At 41.1% G+C, this 19,538-nt stretch overlaps 1 protein-coding gene across 4 annotated transcripts in view; it reads right to left on the reverse strand.

Moving 5' to 3' along the window:
• Window positions 1–1,688: 1,688 nt before the first annotated feature.
• fam184b (family with sequence similarity 184 member B) overlaps window positions 1,689–19,538 on the reverse strand; it is a 32,290-nt gene continuing 14,440 nt past the window's right edge. Inside the window, exons 9-18 of one of the 4 annotated variants that reach the window (XM_040024275.1) lie at window positions 19,258–19,408; window positions 16,816–16,935; window positions 16,457–16,586; window positions 15,975–16,105; window positions 15,731–15,846; window positions 11,742–12,098; window positions 11,488–11,614; window positions 7,813–7,920; window positions 4,703–5,103; window positions 1,689–2,347 (exon numbers count right to left, since the gene is read on the reverse strand). In XM_040024275.1, the coding sequence (XP_039880209.1) occupies window positions 2,275–2,347; window positions 4,703–5,103; window positions 7,813–7,920; window positions 11,488–11,614; window positions 11,742–12,098; window positions 15,731–15,846; window positions 15,975–16,105; window positions 16,457–16,586; window positions 16,816–16,935; window positions 19,258–19,408 (1,714 nt within the window). In that variant the 3' untranslated portion in view covers window positions 1,689–2,274. Of the gene's footprint in view, window positions 2,348–4,702; window positions 5,104–7,812; window positions 7,921–11,487; window positions 11,615–11,741; window positions 12,099–15,730; window positions 15,847–15,974; window positions 16,106–16,456; window positions 16,590–16,815; window positions 16,936–19,257; window positions 19,409–19,538 lie in introns of all 4 variants that reach the window. The other 3 variants (XM_040024277.1, XM_040024274.1, XM_040024278.1) reach the window with 3 other exon arrangements.

A 19,538-nucleotide genomic window follows, 5' to 3' on the forward strand; every position in this document is an offset into this window, starting at 1 on the left:
AAGAAGGGCTCCCTTTATTAAACTGATAGGGAATGTATTGTACTGCATTAAAATGCCAGCAGAAGGAAATCTAGTGGATTATTCGGAGCCCAGTAAGCTGTGAAACATGTCTCCAAGTAGTAAACAAAGTATAACTAAACTGCCTTAAGGTAGTTTGGGTTTATTCCTGTGGATAACCATCAAGAAGAAAGCTTGGTACACTATTTCCCTCCAGAAAGGTGAGATGTCTCCAAAACAAAAATGGATATTATCTTTGAGTTAATAACTTTTAAGTCCTGAGATGACAAAAATAAGTCAGTGGTCAGATTAACAGCAGTCTATAAATCATTTTAACTAATACCTGAAAGGTAATTATGGTCGTCTTTGGAACGGAGAGTTAAAATCGTTTGATATGTCGACTATTTAATTTGATAAATTGGTCAGTAACAGATTTTCCTGGGTAATTTATCAACAAAACTTACCCTACAACTAATTATAAATCATCCTGGTAAAGAATTTCAGCTAGTTCAACATTATAAATCCACCTACTGTGCACTACTTGCAGCCAGTGTTGGTCAAGTTACTTGAAAAAAGTAATCAGTAACTAATTACTGATTACTTCCCCCAAAAAGTAATCCCGTTACTTTACTGATTACTTATTTTCAAAAGTAATTAATTACTTAGTTACTTAGTTACTTTTTAAAAACACGATTTACAACCTGAATAGGTGATAAAGCGATAGATCTTTCAGCCCAATTCTACTTTTTCTGCATAATCCATCATACAAAATGTAATCAAATGGAAAAGTCTCTTTTTAAAACTTTTATAGTTTTATTAATTTTAATATTTTAACTTTATGCATCAAGCAAAAATTTAATTATATGCAACATTCTCTGACTGGAAGAAATTTGTTTAATATTTAAACCTATTTTCTGCACATTCCAGCACATAAAATATATTTTTTTGTGTTTACACTCACTCTTTCAAATAGATGCAAGTAAAACACAGCAGAAAATAAATAAAGTCAAAGACTCAGCGGTCCTTTTGCTCTATTTTCACCTGTAAAGCAGGAGTGGCGTAGGCGGAAGTTTACCTTGGTGCAGGTGTGCCGCAGCGGTCAGTGGAAGGATACGGCAGTTTCTCTGTGAATTTCCCGTTATGTGGTAGCGCACTCAGAGCTTGCTTGGAGGTTTAGGGGTTTTTTTTCGCTGTAAAAACATGTTTTCTTCCCACGCACAATGCTAATGGACGCTAATGTTTTTGTCACTTTTTATGGAATCAAACTCAAAGTAAGGTCAGTACTTCCACACTTTAAACGCTGCACGCTCATACTCTCTCCCGTAGATATATGATCCACTGTTGATCTGCACACAGCTGTTGTCACGACTGTCGCACTCGCTTACGTCACTGTCATGAGACATTCTCGCAAAAAAATCACGGTTTTAGTAACGCAGTAACGCAGCGTTCCTACGGGAAAGTAAAGGTAATCTAATTACCGTTTTGCAATAGTAATCCCTTACTTTACTCGTTACTTGAAAAAAGTAATCGGATTACGCGTTACTGCCCATCTCTGCTTGCAGCGGGTGGAGTACACTGCACGTTGCCATACAAACGACACATGATGTGAATCTTTTTAGTGATACCCTGAACCACGGAGAAGCATCTGAGCTTAAACTCAAAGGATGTGATAAACAGAAAAAAGACGCACATACAAAAACAAAATATTTTATTCAATTTCATCATTAAGATTATTATACATTTTTGCATTGAAACAAGCTTCATTTTGGTATGGTGAGTCGTGTGTGTCCATTTTGATGTGGATCTTGATTGAATATGTTGAATGCTTCCATACGCAAAGAGACACTTGGTTGCTGTTTTTTTTTTTTTTTTTTTTCTTAATGAACACCTGCCTGGAATCGTTACACGATGGGATTAGGGCAACAGTTGCATTAAAAAAGGAAGACGTCCTTTAAAAAAAAAAAAACATATGGCGACATTCCAAACTATACAAACAAGATCCGGCAGGCCAATGTCTGAGAAGAGGTCAGGCATGTGTTTGAGAAGCACTTTTTGGTTGAGCTTTGAGGCAATGTTTGAAATGGCCTTGCTGGTGATGAGCCCATATGTCTGTTGATGTGTTTGTCTGTTCTCAAGGTTCTCTGTTTGTGTGTGTGTGTGTGTGTGTGTGCTTGAGTCTGGGAAGCAAACAGATGTGTATAAGAAGCAATGAAGTGGATATGAAATGTACCTGCAGCTGTTGTATGTGTGTGTCTGTATGCTTGTATGCATTTGTGCTCAGAAGGAGAAGTATTTGGTGAACCACTCCTGCTTCAGCCCTTCTGTCCCCCTCTGCTCCAGGTATGGCCCCCTGCACGACACAAGACGCAGACAGGTTTAGTGTTTTAATCACAACTAATTCAGAAACATGACGGGAAGAAAATATTCGTAACATTTTATAACACGTCCCACGACTAAGGGCATAATTCCCCTGTAATTAAAACAAATCTCAAAGGATTTTATTTGAAATTAAAATGTTATTATATCCGCATACTGCTACTTTAAGGTAGGTACGCTAGAATAAAGTTGGTAAGAAGTCAGAGGTTTTTACAGGGATTTAAACTACAGCGTAAGCAAAAAAGTAAATAATAGAATATCCATCATGCACATCTACTTAATGAATATTGAATAAAAAAAGTAAAAAGACAAAATTAAGGCAATTTGTGCCCTGAAAAGTACAGTGTGCGATGTAAGATGGGAACACATTTTATTCCAAATTAGTTACCTCATACTTAAAATTACTTATGGAGTCTTAAATTTACATAGTAATAATGCTAATAATAATAAGTAATTACAGTATAATTACTTCCTTGTTTCCTGTAAAAACTCGACTTACCCCCTTATGGTAGTGTGTCTACCTTTAAGTATTTGTATGCGAATATAATTACATTACAATTTTGAATTAAATGGCATTTATTACAGGTTAATTACACCTTTAGTTGTTATGCTAAGGTGTTCAATTGCAGTCAGAAAAGAGAGAAAGGAAAGCAGCAGGACCATGACTGTTTCAGCTTATAAAGACTGACATTTACTGAATACCTTCTTTCACTGGTATTTACACTATATTACAGCTGTTAGACCTTTGGTACATCTGTGGCTCATGAGGAAGAGTGGGTTGTGTACCAATTGGAAGGTCTGTGGCTCAAGCTCCAGAGAAAACTACAGTAACAGGAGGCGTGCTACAGCAGCTAAGAACAAGAAACTGAGGCTACAGTTGGGGAAGGCTCATCAAAACTGGACAATAAAATATTGTACTGAACATGACTTTGAGTTCACTGAACTCAAATGGCCTCCACAGTTACCAACAGAGAACCACTTGGATGTGTTAATAGGGGCGAGTCACATTATGGATGTGCAGTTCTGAAGACAAGACGGGATCAAACCTGGCATTAGCAAGGTGAACCTTGGATCGTTTTAATTAATGTCATCACTAAGAATTATTGTTGTATTTGTATGCATAAATCCTCAGTAGTCATAAACTGATTATTACATGATCACACAGCAATGAGTACACAAGGTCAGGATAACATCCCTCTTCAAAATGTCTGTCTTAATTAGACTTTTTGTGACTGCATTGTTTCATCTGTCTTGATCCATGACCTCCGTAAACCCTGTTCTGATTAATTCATGGACTCATGGACCATGAAAGGTTTGTCTGTAAATTATGATCCACATTAGAGTCACAAACCGCTGAGCTAACAAAAACACAAAGCCGACAGACCAACATGTGATATCACAGAGTCTATGTGCTATCTTTTATATACAGTCTATGTTTGCAGCAATGGTTTGCACTGTTGCCTCATTTGCATGTTCTCCACATGTTTGCGTGAGTTCTCTTCGGGTACTATGACTTCCTCCCACAGTCCTAAGACATGCAGTTAGCGGGGTTAGGTTAATTGGTGATTCTAAATTGCCCATGAGTGTGAATAGTTGTTTGTCTCTCTGTGTGTGTTAGCCCTGTGAGAGACTGGCCATCTGTCCTGGGTGTACCCTGCCTCTCGCCCTATGGTAACTGGGATAGGCTCCAGCCCCCATGTGACACTGATTAAGGTTGGCAGTAAATGTCAAAGTAAGATCCACATGAATGAGAAGGTTGTAAAACATGATTCTGTAGCGGGATGATCGGCGTTATTTATTAATCATGATGTAGTTAATTACTTATTCAGTACTTAAAGTTGCATTTGTAGTAGTACTTGCAAGAATGAGACCACATTCTGCCACCATGACAGACACACAGAGTCACAAATGTGGAAACATCACCAGCCACGCTGTCATGGAAAGTGATGACTGCTGGTAGGGCAGGTTTCCATCAAGAGATCTGCAGCGGACAGCTACAGCTGGCTCATCTTGAACTAAGCGCTGAGATTAACACAGACTGACAGCTGATTAATCCCGACATCCAGTTCATGCCAGCGATCTGAGTCCTTGTTGTATCAGTTTGATTAATGTCATCACTAAGAATTATTGTTGTATTGCTCCCTCTACTTTTTATCATATTTTCATATCTTTATATAAAGTTCAAAAGGTTGTTAATACAACTTGTTGAACATGTGATATCCCTGGTAAGGATTAAGTCAAAAAGTCAAAAAATATTAAAAATAAGTTTGATTTTTGGTTTCTTATCTCACCCTGAGGAAGTCAGCTGGCTGAATCAAAACATTCATACCTGATTGAGTGGGCCTGCAGGTGTACGTGTGGGTCCAGGCAGGAGGGGGACACGTATCGGATGCCCGTCTGAGGCGAGGGGCAGACGGGGAGAGGTGCCGTCGGCGCCGGCGTCGGTGGGATGCAGGAGGTCCGGGTTCTGGCGGAGCGAGAGAGGGAGGGCGAGGAATGCTGGGTGAGGGGGAGGGACGTGTGTTTGTGTGGGAGAGAGGAGGTGGAGTAGTGGGGCGAGGTTTGAGGGTGGGAGGAGGACTGGTGGGGGAGGGTTGAGGAGGAGTGCTGATGGACGGAGGGGGAGGAGGAAGACGAGGAGGAGGAGGAGTGGGGCACAAAGATGCTCCTGTTGTAAGTGCCGGCCGTGGAGATGCTGGTGACACGAGGAGGCGACTCGGCACGTTTCCTCTGTGGAAAAAAATAAATAAATAAAAATTGACACATAGGTTAGAGTTTTAAAAAAAAGGATCAGTTTTTCAGAGCGCTCAGTATAACCAGCAGAAATCTGGACCCACTGGTTGTGATTTATGACTAATGGGGCAAAATCAGTCTCTCTTTTGTTGCTCAAACAAATGATTGGTTAGTTGCACTCAGACTACAAGTGGCCTGTAAGCTAGAAAATCTCCTACTTGCAAATTGTGCATATTTACAAGCACATATCTGTTTAAAGGAGGCTTCGCTCTCACATCCAGGCCCACATATTTTATTCTTGGACAGCTTTGCATGACTGACAGTTCAAAACCGTGCTTATATTTAGCTTTTACTGGATGTTGGTGCAGAGCCTTGGTTCATCTTCTGTCTGAAACAAGCTGTTGAAGCTCCTCTCTCTTTAAGGTCAGCCAACTTTCTTTTGATTGGCTGCTACTCAAAAGCAAAAGATCCAAACAGCAGGTGGCCAAGGTGTCTGTGCTCACAGCCAGAGCTGCCTCGCAGATCCAAGAGGAGAAAAAAGCGAAACTGAGAATTTAGAGCAGTCTGAATCTTGAGCTTCTGGCTTGAATTTGGCTGTTTAGACAACCAACCTATATTAAAAAAAAAAGTAAAATGTTGTGTAAATGTCGTGAGTGGCCCTTCATTTCTTTATTTTTTGCAAGAAAAATGGGAAATAGGTGCATTGATTTATAGAAACGTGCAAACAAGAATAGAGATAACAGAGGTTGCAGAAGTCTAACAAGCTTGAAAGTCAATATTTGGTTTGACCACCTTTATTCTTCAACACAGCTGAACTCTATTAGACAAGCGTTCTTGTTATTCCTTTAAGTGGTCCTCAAGAATAGTTTAGGACATTCAAAGCTCTTCTTTGGATGTTGGCTGCCTTTTCCTTCATTCTCTGTCATGATGAAAAATGAAACTGTTGCCAGTCTGATTCTTTCCAGATGGTGGATCAAAATCTCACGGCACTTTTTTGCATTCATAATCAATTTTGACAAGCTCTCCAAAACCACCGGCCAACTATGACAGATCCTCCATCATGTTTTCTAGATGTCTGTAGAGACTCACTGTTGTGCCTCTCTCCTGACCTCATGCATACATACTGACAAAAGTTTGAAGCAAAATGTTTAAATTTGGAGTAATTATTTGATGAGATATGTTGCCACTGATTTTCAGTCCATTTCTTGTTTAATTTGGCATAACTCAGCCTTTTCAACCTATTTCCCTTCCTTAAGAATGGCTTCTTGACAGCCACCCTTCAACTGGGACCACTTGTGATGAGGATTCAGTGAAACATAGACGGATCTACTGAAGGGCCAGGAGCATCTTTCAGGTGCTGTATCAAGTCTTTGCTGGATTTTTTTCCTATTTCTTAAAGATATAACTTTCAGATAATGTTCGTCTGCTGTAGATGGGTTTACTGAGATATAGGCTTTTGGCTTACTGTGGTATCTTTGGTAGTTTTCATAGACTCAAATAAAGAAATTGAATAAATGTTTTTGCAAAAGTCTCCTAAATTTAAAATGAGTTCTTTGTGTAGTCAGGACACTGGTTCATCCAATGCCATTTGAACAAACAACAAACAAAGAAAAACAAACATCCATCTGAGCGTGAAAACTCGGGTACATTGGACTGAAAAATGAAAATGAAAAAAAGCAGCAAATGTTCAAAGAAAGACTAAGAGACCTTCAGAAAACCTGGAGAACTACTACGCAAGACCACTCTTAAAATTAGTTTATGTTAGTGTTATGTTGGTAAGTTTATGTTGCAAAGCAAGTGCCCACTAGTCAATTTAGTGAAATGAGTGAAATTAGTAAAGCCACACGTGTTCAGTTATTATGAAGGCCACCTTAGTTCATTTTCAGCCACATATTCTGTCCTGTAAATACTACACATGTATTAAATCATACTCTGAAAATAGTCCCCAGCTAAATGCACATTTTATCTTTAAGTAGTAAGTTTGATTAAATCGGCAGTTAAGGAAAATGTTTTATGTCCTTTATGATTTATATTAAAACGAAACAGCAGAGTCTGAAGTGTTCAGTGTTTAGGCGTTACAGGAGAAGAAGACACATCCCGAAATAAGTGTAGTTTTACTGAAACTTCTCAGTAACAAATGCATGGACATAAATACAAAAGTTGGTGGCCCGCAGCCATCATAGGAGACTGTCGACAGGCTGCAGGTGATGATGCGTGTCAGCATTTTTAAATGTACCACGCCAGATGGTCGGTAAGCACAAATCCACGACTGACACCAAACAAGTGCAAGTGAAGGCACACAGAATCCTGCACTTTACAGCAGCCTCGATTTATTAGTCACACTCCTGAGAAGCTTTGATTAAAGACGCGAACGCCTCAAAATCGATTTCATCATGTTTGCACGTCAGCTGATAACAGGTCAAACTAAAAAAAAATAAAAGGGCTGCATAATATAAGTTCCCACATCTTTCACACATCTGCGTCTTTAGTTGCCAAATGCAATGTTAGTAAAAGCCGAGTGATGATGGAGTTATTGCAGGGAGGGGGCGGGGGGTCGTTACCACACACTGGTGACGTGGTGAGTGGGCGAACTTCTGCGTTTCACTGTTTCGTGCCCCAGAAACCGAAGCCGGCTTCAGCCCAGCGAGCCCTTCTGGCTGGATGGAGGCTCACTCTCACGCGCGTGAGCCGAACACACAAACTCACCATCGTGGTTGGCGTGATGCTCCCGGGGCGGGACTTGCTGTCACGGAGCCCGAGGCTACTGTTGTCCCCGGCAACAGGAGGGTAGAGCTGCAGCTGATGCCTCTCTTCCTGGAGGCAAGGAGGACGAGGAAGGACTTTCACTGGCCTTATTCACAATTGTTGCTGTTGTTGTTCTTGTTGTAGGGTTTGAGTTGTGTCTGGAGGGTGTAAATGTTTGCTAAGCTGCCTCATGTCACACAGATGGTAGATGCAGCACTCAGTCAGAGGATACTGAAAAATGTAGTTTTCTCCTACGCACACATGACCGCTGATGATTAATGAAGGCACTGTTCCACTGGGTTTAGTCTGAGTCATTTAAATATTTATGGTTTGGGAGAAATGCTCATTTATGCAGCCAGATTTTTAACTCCCAGTCTCAACACACTGTGTGATTTTGATTTTTAGCTTGCTACTGTTAGAGTTTGGATCAGAGCAGCTGCCATAATCAGTCTGTCTGTGTTTAAAAGATTATTTTTTTGGTATATTTTTTTCTTTAGAGAGTGAGTTTTAGCAACTAAACACTTTGAAGGAAATCAAACCAGGGATGCTGCAGTCAGATGGGACCTTGGACCACCTCAGTCTCCAGAGGAAAACAAAGCAACTGCTAAGAAATCAATACAAGGCAACATTATGCTAAAGATACGTCAAGAGGAATCACTGCAGTGAGTCTGTGCTACACCGCGTGTTTTAATGCTGACCCATGCAGTTGTGTATATCAGACAACGGGCAAGAAGTTAATTTAAGTGTTCATGTAGCTTTTTTAACACATCTTTTACGTTGGTTATACTTTTACTGTAGCCAGTTAAACAAGTTATCCAACACGTGGACCTTTGCTCATTTTGTTCAAGTCCTCTGCTAAAGAAAAATGGAAGGTCATGGAAGCCATGAAGTCCTTGGTGCTCGGGCCAAACCTCAGCGCAGATTCTGCAAGGGTGTCATCAGGTTTTAGTGCAGTAACTAAAGCACTACTGTAGTGCTTCCAAAATCAATGATTGATCAATGCAATGATTACCTTTTTAACCAAAAAGAAAATTATGAAAGAAAAGTAGTAATGCACATGGGCAGGTTGTAGGGCACAGGCACATCTAAGCAAATCTTATCTTTAACCTCCAGAAAACTTGCTTATATTTTTTTCCATTGTGGTGTTCCCAAAGATGAAGAAAAGCCCATCAGCGGATCAGTAAGATAAGATAAAAGTACTGTACATCACCACCTATACATTACACTTACAGGTGGAGCTTGGCCATGGAAGCCCATATCAAGAAGCTCCTGGCGCACAATGTTTGTGCTGATTTTAATGACAGAGCAAGTTTGGAGCGCTGCAGTTATTCAGTCAGCAGAGCATTGGTGGCTTTTACGCCTCGGTGGCAATGGGGCCGAAAACACAGGGGTGGTCCAATATATTTGTCCAATACAAACATTTAAAGATTCATTTTGTTAGCAAATCCATTAAAAAGCCTCAACTAGCCAACTTTGAAAGGCCAGCTGTGGCAGTCAGCACTATTTTAAAAAAAGGCCACAATTATAAAGTCTTATTGTTTAAAAGAATCACTCATTTCCTAAAACTAATGGGCACTGTAGTTTTCAGCAATCATTATTCAAACAGGAGTAAATAGGGTAATTAATGAGGACTATTTTCAGCCGAGTATTTATACATATTTGCTACAGTAGTGAGTAATTTTGGCAAGACTGTGTGTGTGTGTGTGTGTGTGTGTGTGTGTGTGTGTGTGTGTGTGTGTGTGTGTGTGTGTGTGTGTGTGCGTGTGTGTGTGTCTGCAAGTGCAACAATGGAGTTCTGTGGCACAGATGATGAATAAATAATAAACATCAGACTCTTTTACTTTTTTCCTTTTGCGAGTCACACTGTGTCTCTGTTAGTTTTACTTCCTGTCTCTGTCTTCTTCGCTCAACTGTGATTTTCTTCTTCACTCTTATTGGTTTTACATGTGCTTAATCAGTCATTTAGTTCTCCGTTTCGCAGTCCTCGCCTTCTCCCGGTTGTATTTCGGTCTGTCTATTTCCAGCCCGTGTTTCTCTGCTGTGATCCTGACAGGTTACCATTTCCTGTTTGTGCTCGGTTTAGTTTCTGCTCTCTTTGTAGTATTTTTGGATTCTTTTGAAAACCAGTAGAGCTTTAGTCTTCTGTCTTGGATTTATTTTTTATTATTTTTTGTAGCATCTTTTTGTTATTTGGTTCCTTTTCCCCCTTTTTTTCTCCTTTATTTAAACTACTGTTGTGATGTTTCATGAGTTTGTCGACTTCTACTTCTCCTGAAACTTTTCATATTATTTTATTTCTAACACAAATTGGCCCATTGGCATGGCAAGAGCAATGGAAAGTTGTGTGTAGTTTTTTACAAACCAGTAAATAAATTAGATGTATGTTGTTAAGCATTATGGGTGAAATGTTTGTAATTTTCCAACACTAACTATCACATTTAGGTTAGAAGGAAGAACCCCAAAATTGCGCAAAAAATGTTTTTTATGTTCTCTGAGGTCTCTCATACAGGAAAGAAAAAGGTACAAAATAAAGCAGAGTTTTACTTATGTGATTTCATAATGAAAGCTCTGATTCTAGGTGTGACACTGCACAGCGTGTTCCTCTACATGTCTGAAAAACATGAATGTGTTTGATCATCCCAAATCGGATATTTTCAGATGTATGCAAACTCATTCCCATTCTTTTGCAACAAACCACCAAAACTGATCACAGATACTTCATTTTTGTCTGATGTCGCCTGTTTTTTCTGGCACCATTTGGGTTTAGGGTGGCAACCTTAGAATTGTGAAATAATCGGTATATATTGGTTCAGTTTGTGCTCTTGCTGCTGATACAAAGACTTTTTCTGTTGAACTGAAAGCAAAACAAACCACCAACCCAGCTAACCCTGCTGAGAGATGTAACTAACCACTTACAGCTGGAAAAGGGAAAATTGGGACTTATTCTTTGGGATATCACAACCCTTTATTGACAACTTTAACAAATCCAAGGCATGAAAAATCTGTCTGTATTATGTTCTTTAACATCCTTTTTCTCCTACTGTTGTTGTTGTTTGATCTTCTGTAATATCTATGCTCATATCGTCAATAAAGAAAGCTCAAAAACCAAAAAACCTAAACTAAATCTGACTATCTCGATGCAATTAGGGAATACAGCCCTAAAGACAGGCACGATGGGCGGAAATTTTAGATTTGAAGTTTTTTGATGAATGGATTCATATACTTTTTAACAATTCTTGTCAGGGTTAGTTGGAACAGTCAGACTGTGCTGAAATCAACAACATATCATGTGGGACTGTATCAGGTATACTCACTGTTTTACATTAAAAAGTGTCTGATGTTGTCCAAGTAAAATCTATCTATAAGTATTTTTGCAGTGAAACATGCCTAACATATCCAGAGTACAGGGATGCACTGCTGCAGAAGCCCTGATGCTAACCATAGAAAACTATACTCATAATATCTGCCACAGATAAATATAAGTAGATAAAAAACAAGTTGAACTATTCAAAAAAAAAGTGCTTCTGTTTAAATAACAGGATCATAAACCACCCCACTCGGTCATTTTTGGATCTTTGAGGGTTAAAAAAGTCATAGTTTTTGCGTTAATGTGATGGTTTTTGCGTGTGCTCTCACCACTAATCGTTTGATGAGCTGGTCTCTCTCCGTCAGCCTCTCCTGGAGTCTCCCCAGCTGCAGGTCGTCACATCGAGGCTCCCTCCGCCTGCAGCGTTCCTCCCGCTCTCGCAGCCTGCAGTTAAATCATATACAGAAACACACACCTTTCTCACATACCTGCACAGCTTTTCACCCCCATACATGCACACACACACCCCCGACCCCTCCAGCCCTCCGGGTGTCTTATCTCCTCGGGTCTCTCCTCTACTCACTCGTTCTCCAAGGCCACGATTCGCGCCTGCAGGTGACTCTGCGCGTTGCTGTATTCGGACACCAAACTCTGCATCTCCCTCTTGTGCTCCCTCCTGATCTCCTCCACCTCCTCTCGCCTCTTCTCCTCCTCCCGCTCCTTTCTCTTTTCCTCGTCCAGCTCCTCCTCTTTGATGTCGTCCTCTTTTCTCTCGTCCCAGTGCTTCTGCGACTCCTCGAGTTTCTCCATTTCCACTCTCAGCTTCTCCACCTCCTCCTTCAGACGTTGTGCTTCTTCCTCCAGCTGGGCGTCCCTGTTCTTCCTTATTTCTACGCTTTCCTCTTCTTTCTCTTCGGCCTCTGAATTCTTTTGCACTGAGCTAAGAAGGACACAGCAGAGGAAAAAAGTGGAAACAATGGCGCATGTGGCATCTTTAATACAAAATAAGAGGTGTTTGCTGGTTGCTAAAAATCTACACAAAAAGAAGACGTACACTATACCTCTGCACTATTTTGCCATATACTACAGTACATTTTCAGTAATGTTGTCTACCAGCCAAATAACTGCATAACTATAGTCTAATATAATCCATTTGCATCAGCTAACTAAACTTTGAATGATGTGCTGTAAAGACAGATGTGTCTCCAGTAACAGATGTTGCTTAGATAGTTTTGCCAAGCTTAGCTTCACAACTGATATCTGGAGCTATGAAGTGTGTCCAGACAAATGTATTATTCACAGCTTAGCTGTTGAAGCGAGGGAAAAAGACAGCATCAGATTGGTATCAGTGGATACTCATGGTTGTGATGTCAGTGTCAAAGTATTTACCCGAGTGGTGAGGGTGCATACAACGTGCCCTGAACACCAAATTCTCAGGTTTATCCAGACCAAAGGTGTCAATTTTTCTTTTCTGTCTATATCAGAGGGACAGTATGGAGACACAGTAAAAGAGACAAAGCTGAGATGGTTTGTGCAGAGGAGGGATAGAGAATATTTTGGACAAAGGATGCTGAAGACGGAGCTGTCAACAGGAGGAAGAGCTCAGATAAGATTTGTGGATGAGTGAAGGGTCAGTGTCACAGACGAGGATGCTAGGGATACAGTGAGATGGAGACAGATGATCAACCGCGGCAACCCCAAAAGGGATCAGCCGAAAGGAGGAGAAGAATAAGAAGAGGACTGAAGTAAAGGGATATCCACACAGGAAGTTACCAGTGACAATCCGAGACCACAGAAAGTCTGTGACGTTCAGCAACTGCAGGAATAATGAACGAAATAACTGGTGATGCAAACTGGGTGGGTCCTGAGTTAAACTTTTCTCAAAATCTTTGATTAACGTATGACAGAGTAGTAGATACATTAGAGAGTTACGTAGGCAACCAAGCATCAGCTACAAAGCGATGTGTGAAGAGTGAAACGTTTCCTGTGTGGACAACCCTTAAGATATGTACTGGTCAGAGTCTGAAAGAGGGACTTCTCTTTTTTTAATAACTGTAACGTTCTGTTTGTTAAACTACAGGACAAAGCCTGAGTGATGAGCTGCCGGTTCATTTCTCAAATTTATGTCTTAGAAAGTGGTTAAGCCGACGGAGCAGTGCTGACAGATTTCTTTAATAATGTGGAAAAACTCAGAGGTGCTGTTTAAATTGCACTCATTTTTCTTGAGACATCCCAGGCTTTTCATCATCACTTTCATAAAAGGATGGCTCATTAAATGTGAATGTATTTAAAATGCATTTACACTAAAGGAAAGGGGAAAAGATTTGGAGGTCTTCCTTGGGCAACATTTTTTTAATGGACCAGCCCGCTTAAGATTATACCAGCTGTATGCGGCCAACAAACTAAAATGGGTTTGACACCGCTCTTCTAGATCATGTGCTGGATGTCATGGCAGATGGCTGCCCCTCCCTGAGCCTGACTCTGGTTCTGCTGGAGATTTCTTCCTGTTAAAGGGGAGTTTTTCTTTCCCACTGTCGCCAAGTGCTTGCTCACAGGTTGTCGTCTAATTTGGGGTTTTTCTCTGTTTTACTGTAGGGGCCTTCCTGCTTTTCACCCCTCAACTTCATTGTGGTGAATGGGAAAGTGAGGCCTTGCGAAACAAACACTGAAACATTCGAGGCAACGCTGTCTGAACTGTATCGAAGTTTGGAAGCAATCACCTCTTTCCACAGCAACAGCTACATCCTAGTTTTTTCTATCATATATTGTGAAAGAATGTCACAGGAAAGCTACATATTACACCAGACTCTCAATAATTATGATAAATAATTATGATCACCACGTGTTTTGGAGAAATCCGCAAATAAGCGAAAAAAAATTAAAAACTGGGATCATTGACGATAGCGAGCTGTGACGCTAATGAAGTGGTTCAGCAAATATTAATGTAACCCTGTTGTTTTGACACACGTGAGGCTGCTTCGGCTGCTTATTAAATCAGTGTGGTGCATGAAAAAACATGTTATAAGATAAAACAGTGAAAAAGTCTGCTGTGCTTCTTGTGGTAGCCACACAGGAGATACTTGCGGGAGATGTTTCGTCCACAGTGGAATGAAGTGTTAAACAATGTAGCTCACGATGCTTACAGAAGATGAATATTATTGTTACACTATCACATGACTAATGTTATTATTTAACTATTTTGTTACTATTTATAGTAACAAATATTTTTTACTTTTTCCAAGTCCAAATGCAGCACCAAGACCTTTTGGGTCTCAATTTGCTGTGGTCGTGTGACTTGAGTGTTTAGAAACATTTGTAAGACTGATGGGTTTTTGGGTTTTTTGGGGGATTTTGACTTTATTCTGTCTCCTTCGTCCTCTTCCTCTGCAGCTGTCGCAGGTTTGGGTTCGGGTGTGAGACTTCATTTCCAACATCCTAGTCTGTGTTCAGAGCTCCAAGGAAAAGTTTAGCAAACTTCCTCCAAACTTGGATGAGATGACGGGTAAACGCGAAGCTCCAGGGAGGAGCTTTGGCTGGCTTAACATAGAGACTGTGAGAAGCTGGGAACAGCTAGTGCAGTTAAAAATATACAAGCTCACCAGTTTGTTCGCTCTTGGTGTTATCTTCCTCCCCTGTCTCTGTCATCATGTTTGGTTTTAGTCTTCATGTCTTTTAGTTATTTTCTCTTTTACTTTGAACATTAGTTTGCTCAAGCAATTTGTTGCAGTTTTGCTTCATTTTTCATGTTTTCCTTTCTTTTTTGCCCTCCTTTGTTACTGTCTGCCCGCCCTCATTAGCTCCGTGTCTGGATCGAACCGCAGTCTCATCCTCAGTCAGCCCTCTGTGTGTGGGTTTGTGTGTGTCTTGTCTGTTGTGTTTTGGTATCCGTTCACCTTCAGTTCCTACCTGCTTGTTAACACAGTAATCAGCTTTTTTAAATAAAGTTTGTTTGATTTTTGTTCCATTTGCTCAGTTTTTTATGAACTCGTTTTAAGTCTAGAGGTGATAGATCTTTTAGAGCGGTGGCCCCCAGGTTGTGGAATGCTCTCCCTCCATCATTACGTTGCCTTGATTGTATTTATTCTTTTAAAAAGCAGCTTAAGACTCTTTTATTTAGATTGGCTTTTAATTAGATTTGTGCTGTGTGTTTTATTATTAATGTATTTTATGTATTTCTGTTTTATATTACTGTGAAGCACTTTGTGGTTTTTATCCTGTGAAAAGTGCTATATAAATAAATTGATTTGATTTTGATTTAATCTGCATTTGGGTCCATGTCTGATTCTGGCACAATTAACACATTCGATTTACTTTAGCTGCCATGTTTTTGCTTGGTTCGCTAAGCTAAGTCATTCATGATTTCTTATTTTACGTTGCTGCTTCCAGGGTGCCATTCACTGCAAATTCATTTAGTTGTCACTTTGGTCCCAGTTGCAAAACAATTCCATCAAACTATTTAAACTGACAAGAAATTAGGTGGAAAGTATTTTTGTGAATGCCAAACATTCATAGTTTCTCTGTAAAATCGATGGCTTTCGCCTTGACTGATGGACTCAGTGTTACCGTCCCTACCTTTCCTTTAACTGCTTCTTCAGTGCTGCGTTTTCTCTCTGCAGCTCCAGCATGGCGCAGCGACTCTCGTCCAGCTGCCGCTCAAACACCTGATACTGGTTCTGCTGCTTCAAATCCTTCACACACACACATACGAATAAAGTAGTAGACAACAGAAGTTGACTTGCTGGAGTTACAGGCAATGAATCACAGGTATTGAGGCCAAGAGGTGTGTGTTTGTGCGCACACGGTGTGGGTGATTTACCTGTTGCAGAGCCATCATTTGTGTGTGCGCCTGTAGTTGAGCCTGTAGGTCTTCTATCTGCTGCATGTGTCTCTGGGTCATCTGTCTGCTCCACTCCGTGTGCTGCTGGGTCAGCTCTGCTCGCTGCTTATCTACACACACACACACACACACACACACACACACACACACACACACACACACACAAAACCACATACCGAAAACAAAATCAATGGGCCCCACTGTTACAGGTACCCTTCTGCTGTTGCCATGGTGAAGTGTATCCATGGCAATGGCAACTTCACTGTTGAATTTATAATCTCAATGCAATGTGTATATCGTTGTGCATGTGTGTGTGTGTGTGTGCTTGCTTATTTTGCTCATGTAGCTGTGTACATGCTATCCAGAGTGTGTTAATGCCTGCATGTGCTTATGCTAATGCATGTGTGTGTGTGTGTGTGTGTGTGTGTGTGTGTGTGTGTGTGTGTGTGTGTGTGTGTTACCCAGCTCCAGGTGGTGCATTGTCTGAAGTCTGTTCCTCTCAGACAGCAGCTCTTCTTTTGCCCGTCTCTCTAACGCCTGCAGCGCCATGGCATGACTGTGTCTCTCTTCGGCTAGCGACTGCGTTTGGGGCTCCTCCAACAAATGAACACACGTTTTTTTTATAACCACAGCAGCAATTCTTCTTAAGCTCACAAAAACCCATTGTTGCAGTAAACGCGCACACAAACTCACAGACCAACATAATGTTGCCTATTCACTGCGGCACTTTCATCAAAGCTGCTAAATTATTCATCACAGAGAAAATCTATGAACGAGCGCACGTAGGATTTTTAAAAATGACTCTGCATCATGTGCGTACCTGCAGCAGCTCCCTCAGTTTCTTGTTTATCTCCTTTGTGTCTTGGACCTCCTTCCTCAACTTGTCAATTTCAGGATTCACGTGGCAATCATCTCCCTGGCCTGCCTTCTTTTTCTCTGCCTGCATTGGTGAGAAATTGGGAGCAAAGGATTTTTAAGGCTCTCCATGCTGTCAAAGTAATCCTGAGATAATGAGTCTGCAGCAAGAATTAAATGGAGATGCCACTTTTGTTTTAGGATGTGCATACTCAAACAGAATAAATAAGCAGGCTTATGGAACAAATTGGAAGAGCCCTCCAACAATTTAGCATCGCACGCCCAAAAAGTTGAACGGATTACATGAAACATCCCGACTTTAACTTTCTAGAGCGCATCCAGAGCTGTTGTTTCCTACACTTAAAATACAATAAGAGAGACTCTTTTTAACTCGTAAACACTCACATCTTTTAAAGTCCTCATTCAAGTTTGAAATGCAGGATTTCTGCCATACAGAAAGCTACAAGACAAAGCAAAGGCGTGATGGACACAAAGTCAGGGTCGTGTTCTCAGACTTGGCAAAGATTAGAGTTTACACAACTGTTTTTAGAGGCTACAAAGCACTTAACACAGCTAATAAACTGACCTGGATATGTATCAGGTAAATTTGCATTATGTAAATTTGACATTTAGCATGTGTGTGACTTTTTACCCAGGCCATCTAACCTCTTCTGGAAGCCAACAACTCCGACATACCGCTTGTGCCAAGGGAAGAGAAGCATGGCCTAAGCTCGGCAAAGGGCTGCTGTCCCTGATGCATCCATCTGAGTGAGTGTGTGTGTGTGATGGTTAAAAAGCGCTTTAAGGCACAGAAGAATAATGTGGCCTGGAGTAAAAATTGCTTTGAGCGCTCCGTTAGAGTAAATAAATACCATGGCAGAGCGTGTACAAACCATCGCTTGGATTATGTGTCACATTTATTAAAGCAGGAAAATCTACAAATGCCTCCTAGGAACAGCACGTTAGTGGGAGATGAAAATGGGCTTGGAAAACCGAGTCAAATTTCCTAAAAACATTGCAGAGACCACTCTGGAACCTGGAAGGACTGGATGGGCCAGTGATAGGAAAAAGGGGGAAATACAAACTGGTGAAGAAGCAAGTGTTCAAATTGGGAGATTAATGTGAATTGCTTTGCAAAGCCTACAGCTTCTGGGTTATCACGTAAAAAGAAAAGCCATCAACAGAGTGTGAGCAGCAGTGAAGAAATCCTCAAATGACTTCAGATCACTACAGACAAGCCAGAACCAATATAGGACTAATATCTCATGGATACAGGCTCAGAGATCAGGATGTAAAACAAGGGTCCCCAATCCAGTCCCAGTTTAGATGCGTCCTTGATCCATCACAGCTGATTTAAATGGATAAATTACCTTCTCAACATGTCTTGAAGTTCTCCAGAGGCCTGGTAATGAACTAATCATGTGATTCAGGTGTGTTGACCAAGGGTGAGATCTAAAACCTGCAGGGACACCGGCCCTCGTGGACTGGGATTGGGGACCCCTGATGTAAAAGACCCAAAACAACCGATGACCCTGCTGAGGATGCAAGTGATGCTTTTCTCCATCATTTAGGATGGAAAGCTGAATATTTTTTTGGGTCATTGGTCTGTCAAAACAGGATGATGACATCATCTTTGCCTCAGGAGGGGAAAAAATATTCAACTCAACTATGAACATTGCAGCAGTTCCATTAAGAGTTAGTCTAGGGCTGTCAAACCGATTTAACTCATGCACAACATTCAGCCCAATTTGATCCCAAGAGGGCTCGACCACTAAAATCATTACATAATAATAACCTAAAAGAAAAGTCATGAAAATTACACTGTCCATATTTACAAAACAGAGATTTACAAAGGGGAAAATATGTATGTATGTTTCAACAACATATCTCCCTTTGTCTCAGTTTGCTGTCGTTACAAAGACACCAATTCATCATCAATTGAACAAACGCGTCAGCACGCCTCTTCAGCCAAGCTGGTGTGGCAGGTCGTGGGTTTTCAGCAAGAGCTGCAAAGCTGACAATGATTCAGACCTCTGGCTCAGATGAAAAGAACAGTTTGGACAGCCACTCCCATGATCCCCAGCTTCCATAACGGCGCTTCCAGCGGCCGAAATCCCACCGTATTTATTTTAACGCTGGATCTCAGCGCTGCTCTGAGAACATGAATCACGCTGCTCTTTTGCAGTGAATGAACCTTAATTGCACGTCTCTGTTTTTAAATAAATACGCCTGATTCAAGATATCAGCTACGCTGCCAACCCGCCTGATTATTTTTCATCTGTTCAGGCAAAATTTGAATAATGAAGCCAAAGCAGAATGGCAAAACAGCCTGATTACGTTTCTAAAGAGACAATCAGGGCCAAGCATCACAAATGGGTTTCTATAATTCGATTTGCAGAGGGCTCACCTGCGACTCTAGCTCGGTGAGCTGACCCTGCAGCTCAGAGATCTGAGCCTGCAGCTCCTCCTCCCGGCTCTGCCATCTCTGTTCGCTCTCGGCGACGGCGGCGTTCATCTCTATCCTGAACTCTGCTCTGAGACGATCCTCGCACTCCGCCCTGGAGGCATGCATCAGAACAAAGAGTGAGACACAGCTAACCTACATGCAAAATGACTTGTTAAAATGTCTTCTGGTTATATTGCCATCTAACATTGCAAAGCAGTTCCTATTTATTTTTTGCAGCAAAC

The sequence above is a fragment of the Simochromis diagramma genome, unplaced genomic scaffold, assembly GCF_900408965.1.
Source record: "Simochromis diagramma unplaced genomic scaffold, fSimDia1.1 OVJJ01000302.1, whole genome shotgun sequence".
NCBI classification, from domain to species: Eukaryota; Metazoa; Chordata; class Actinopteri; order Cichliformes; family Cichlidae; genus Simochromis; species Simochromis diagramma.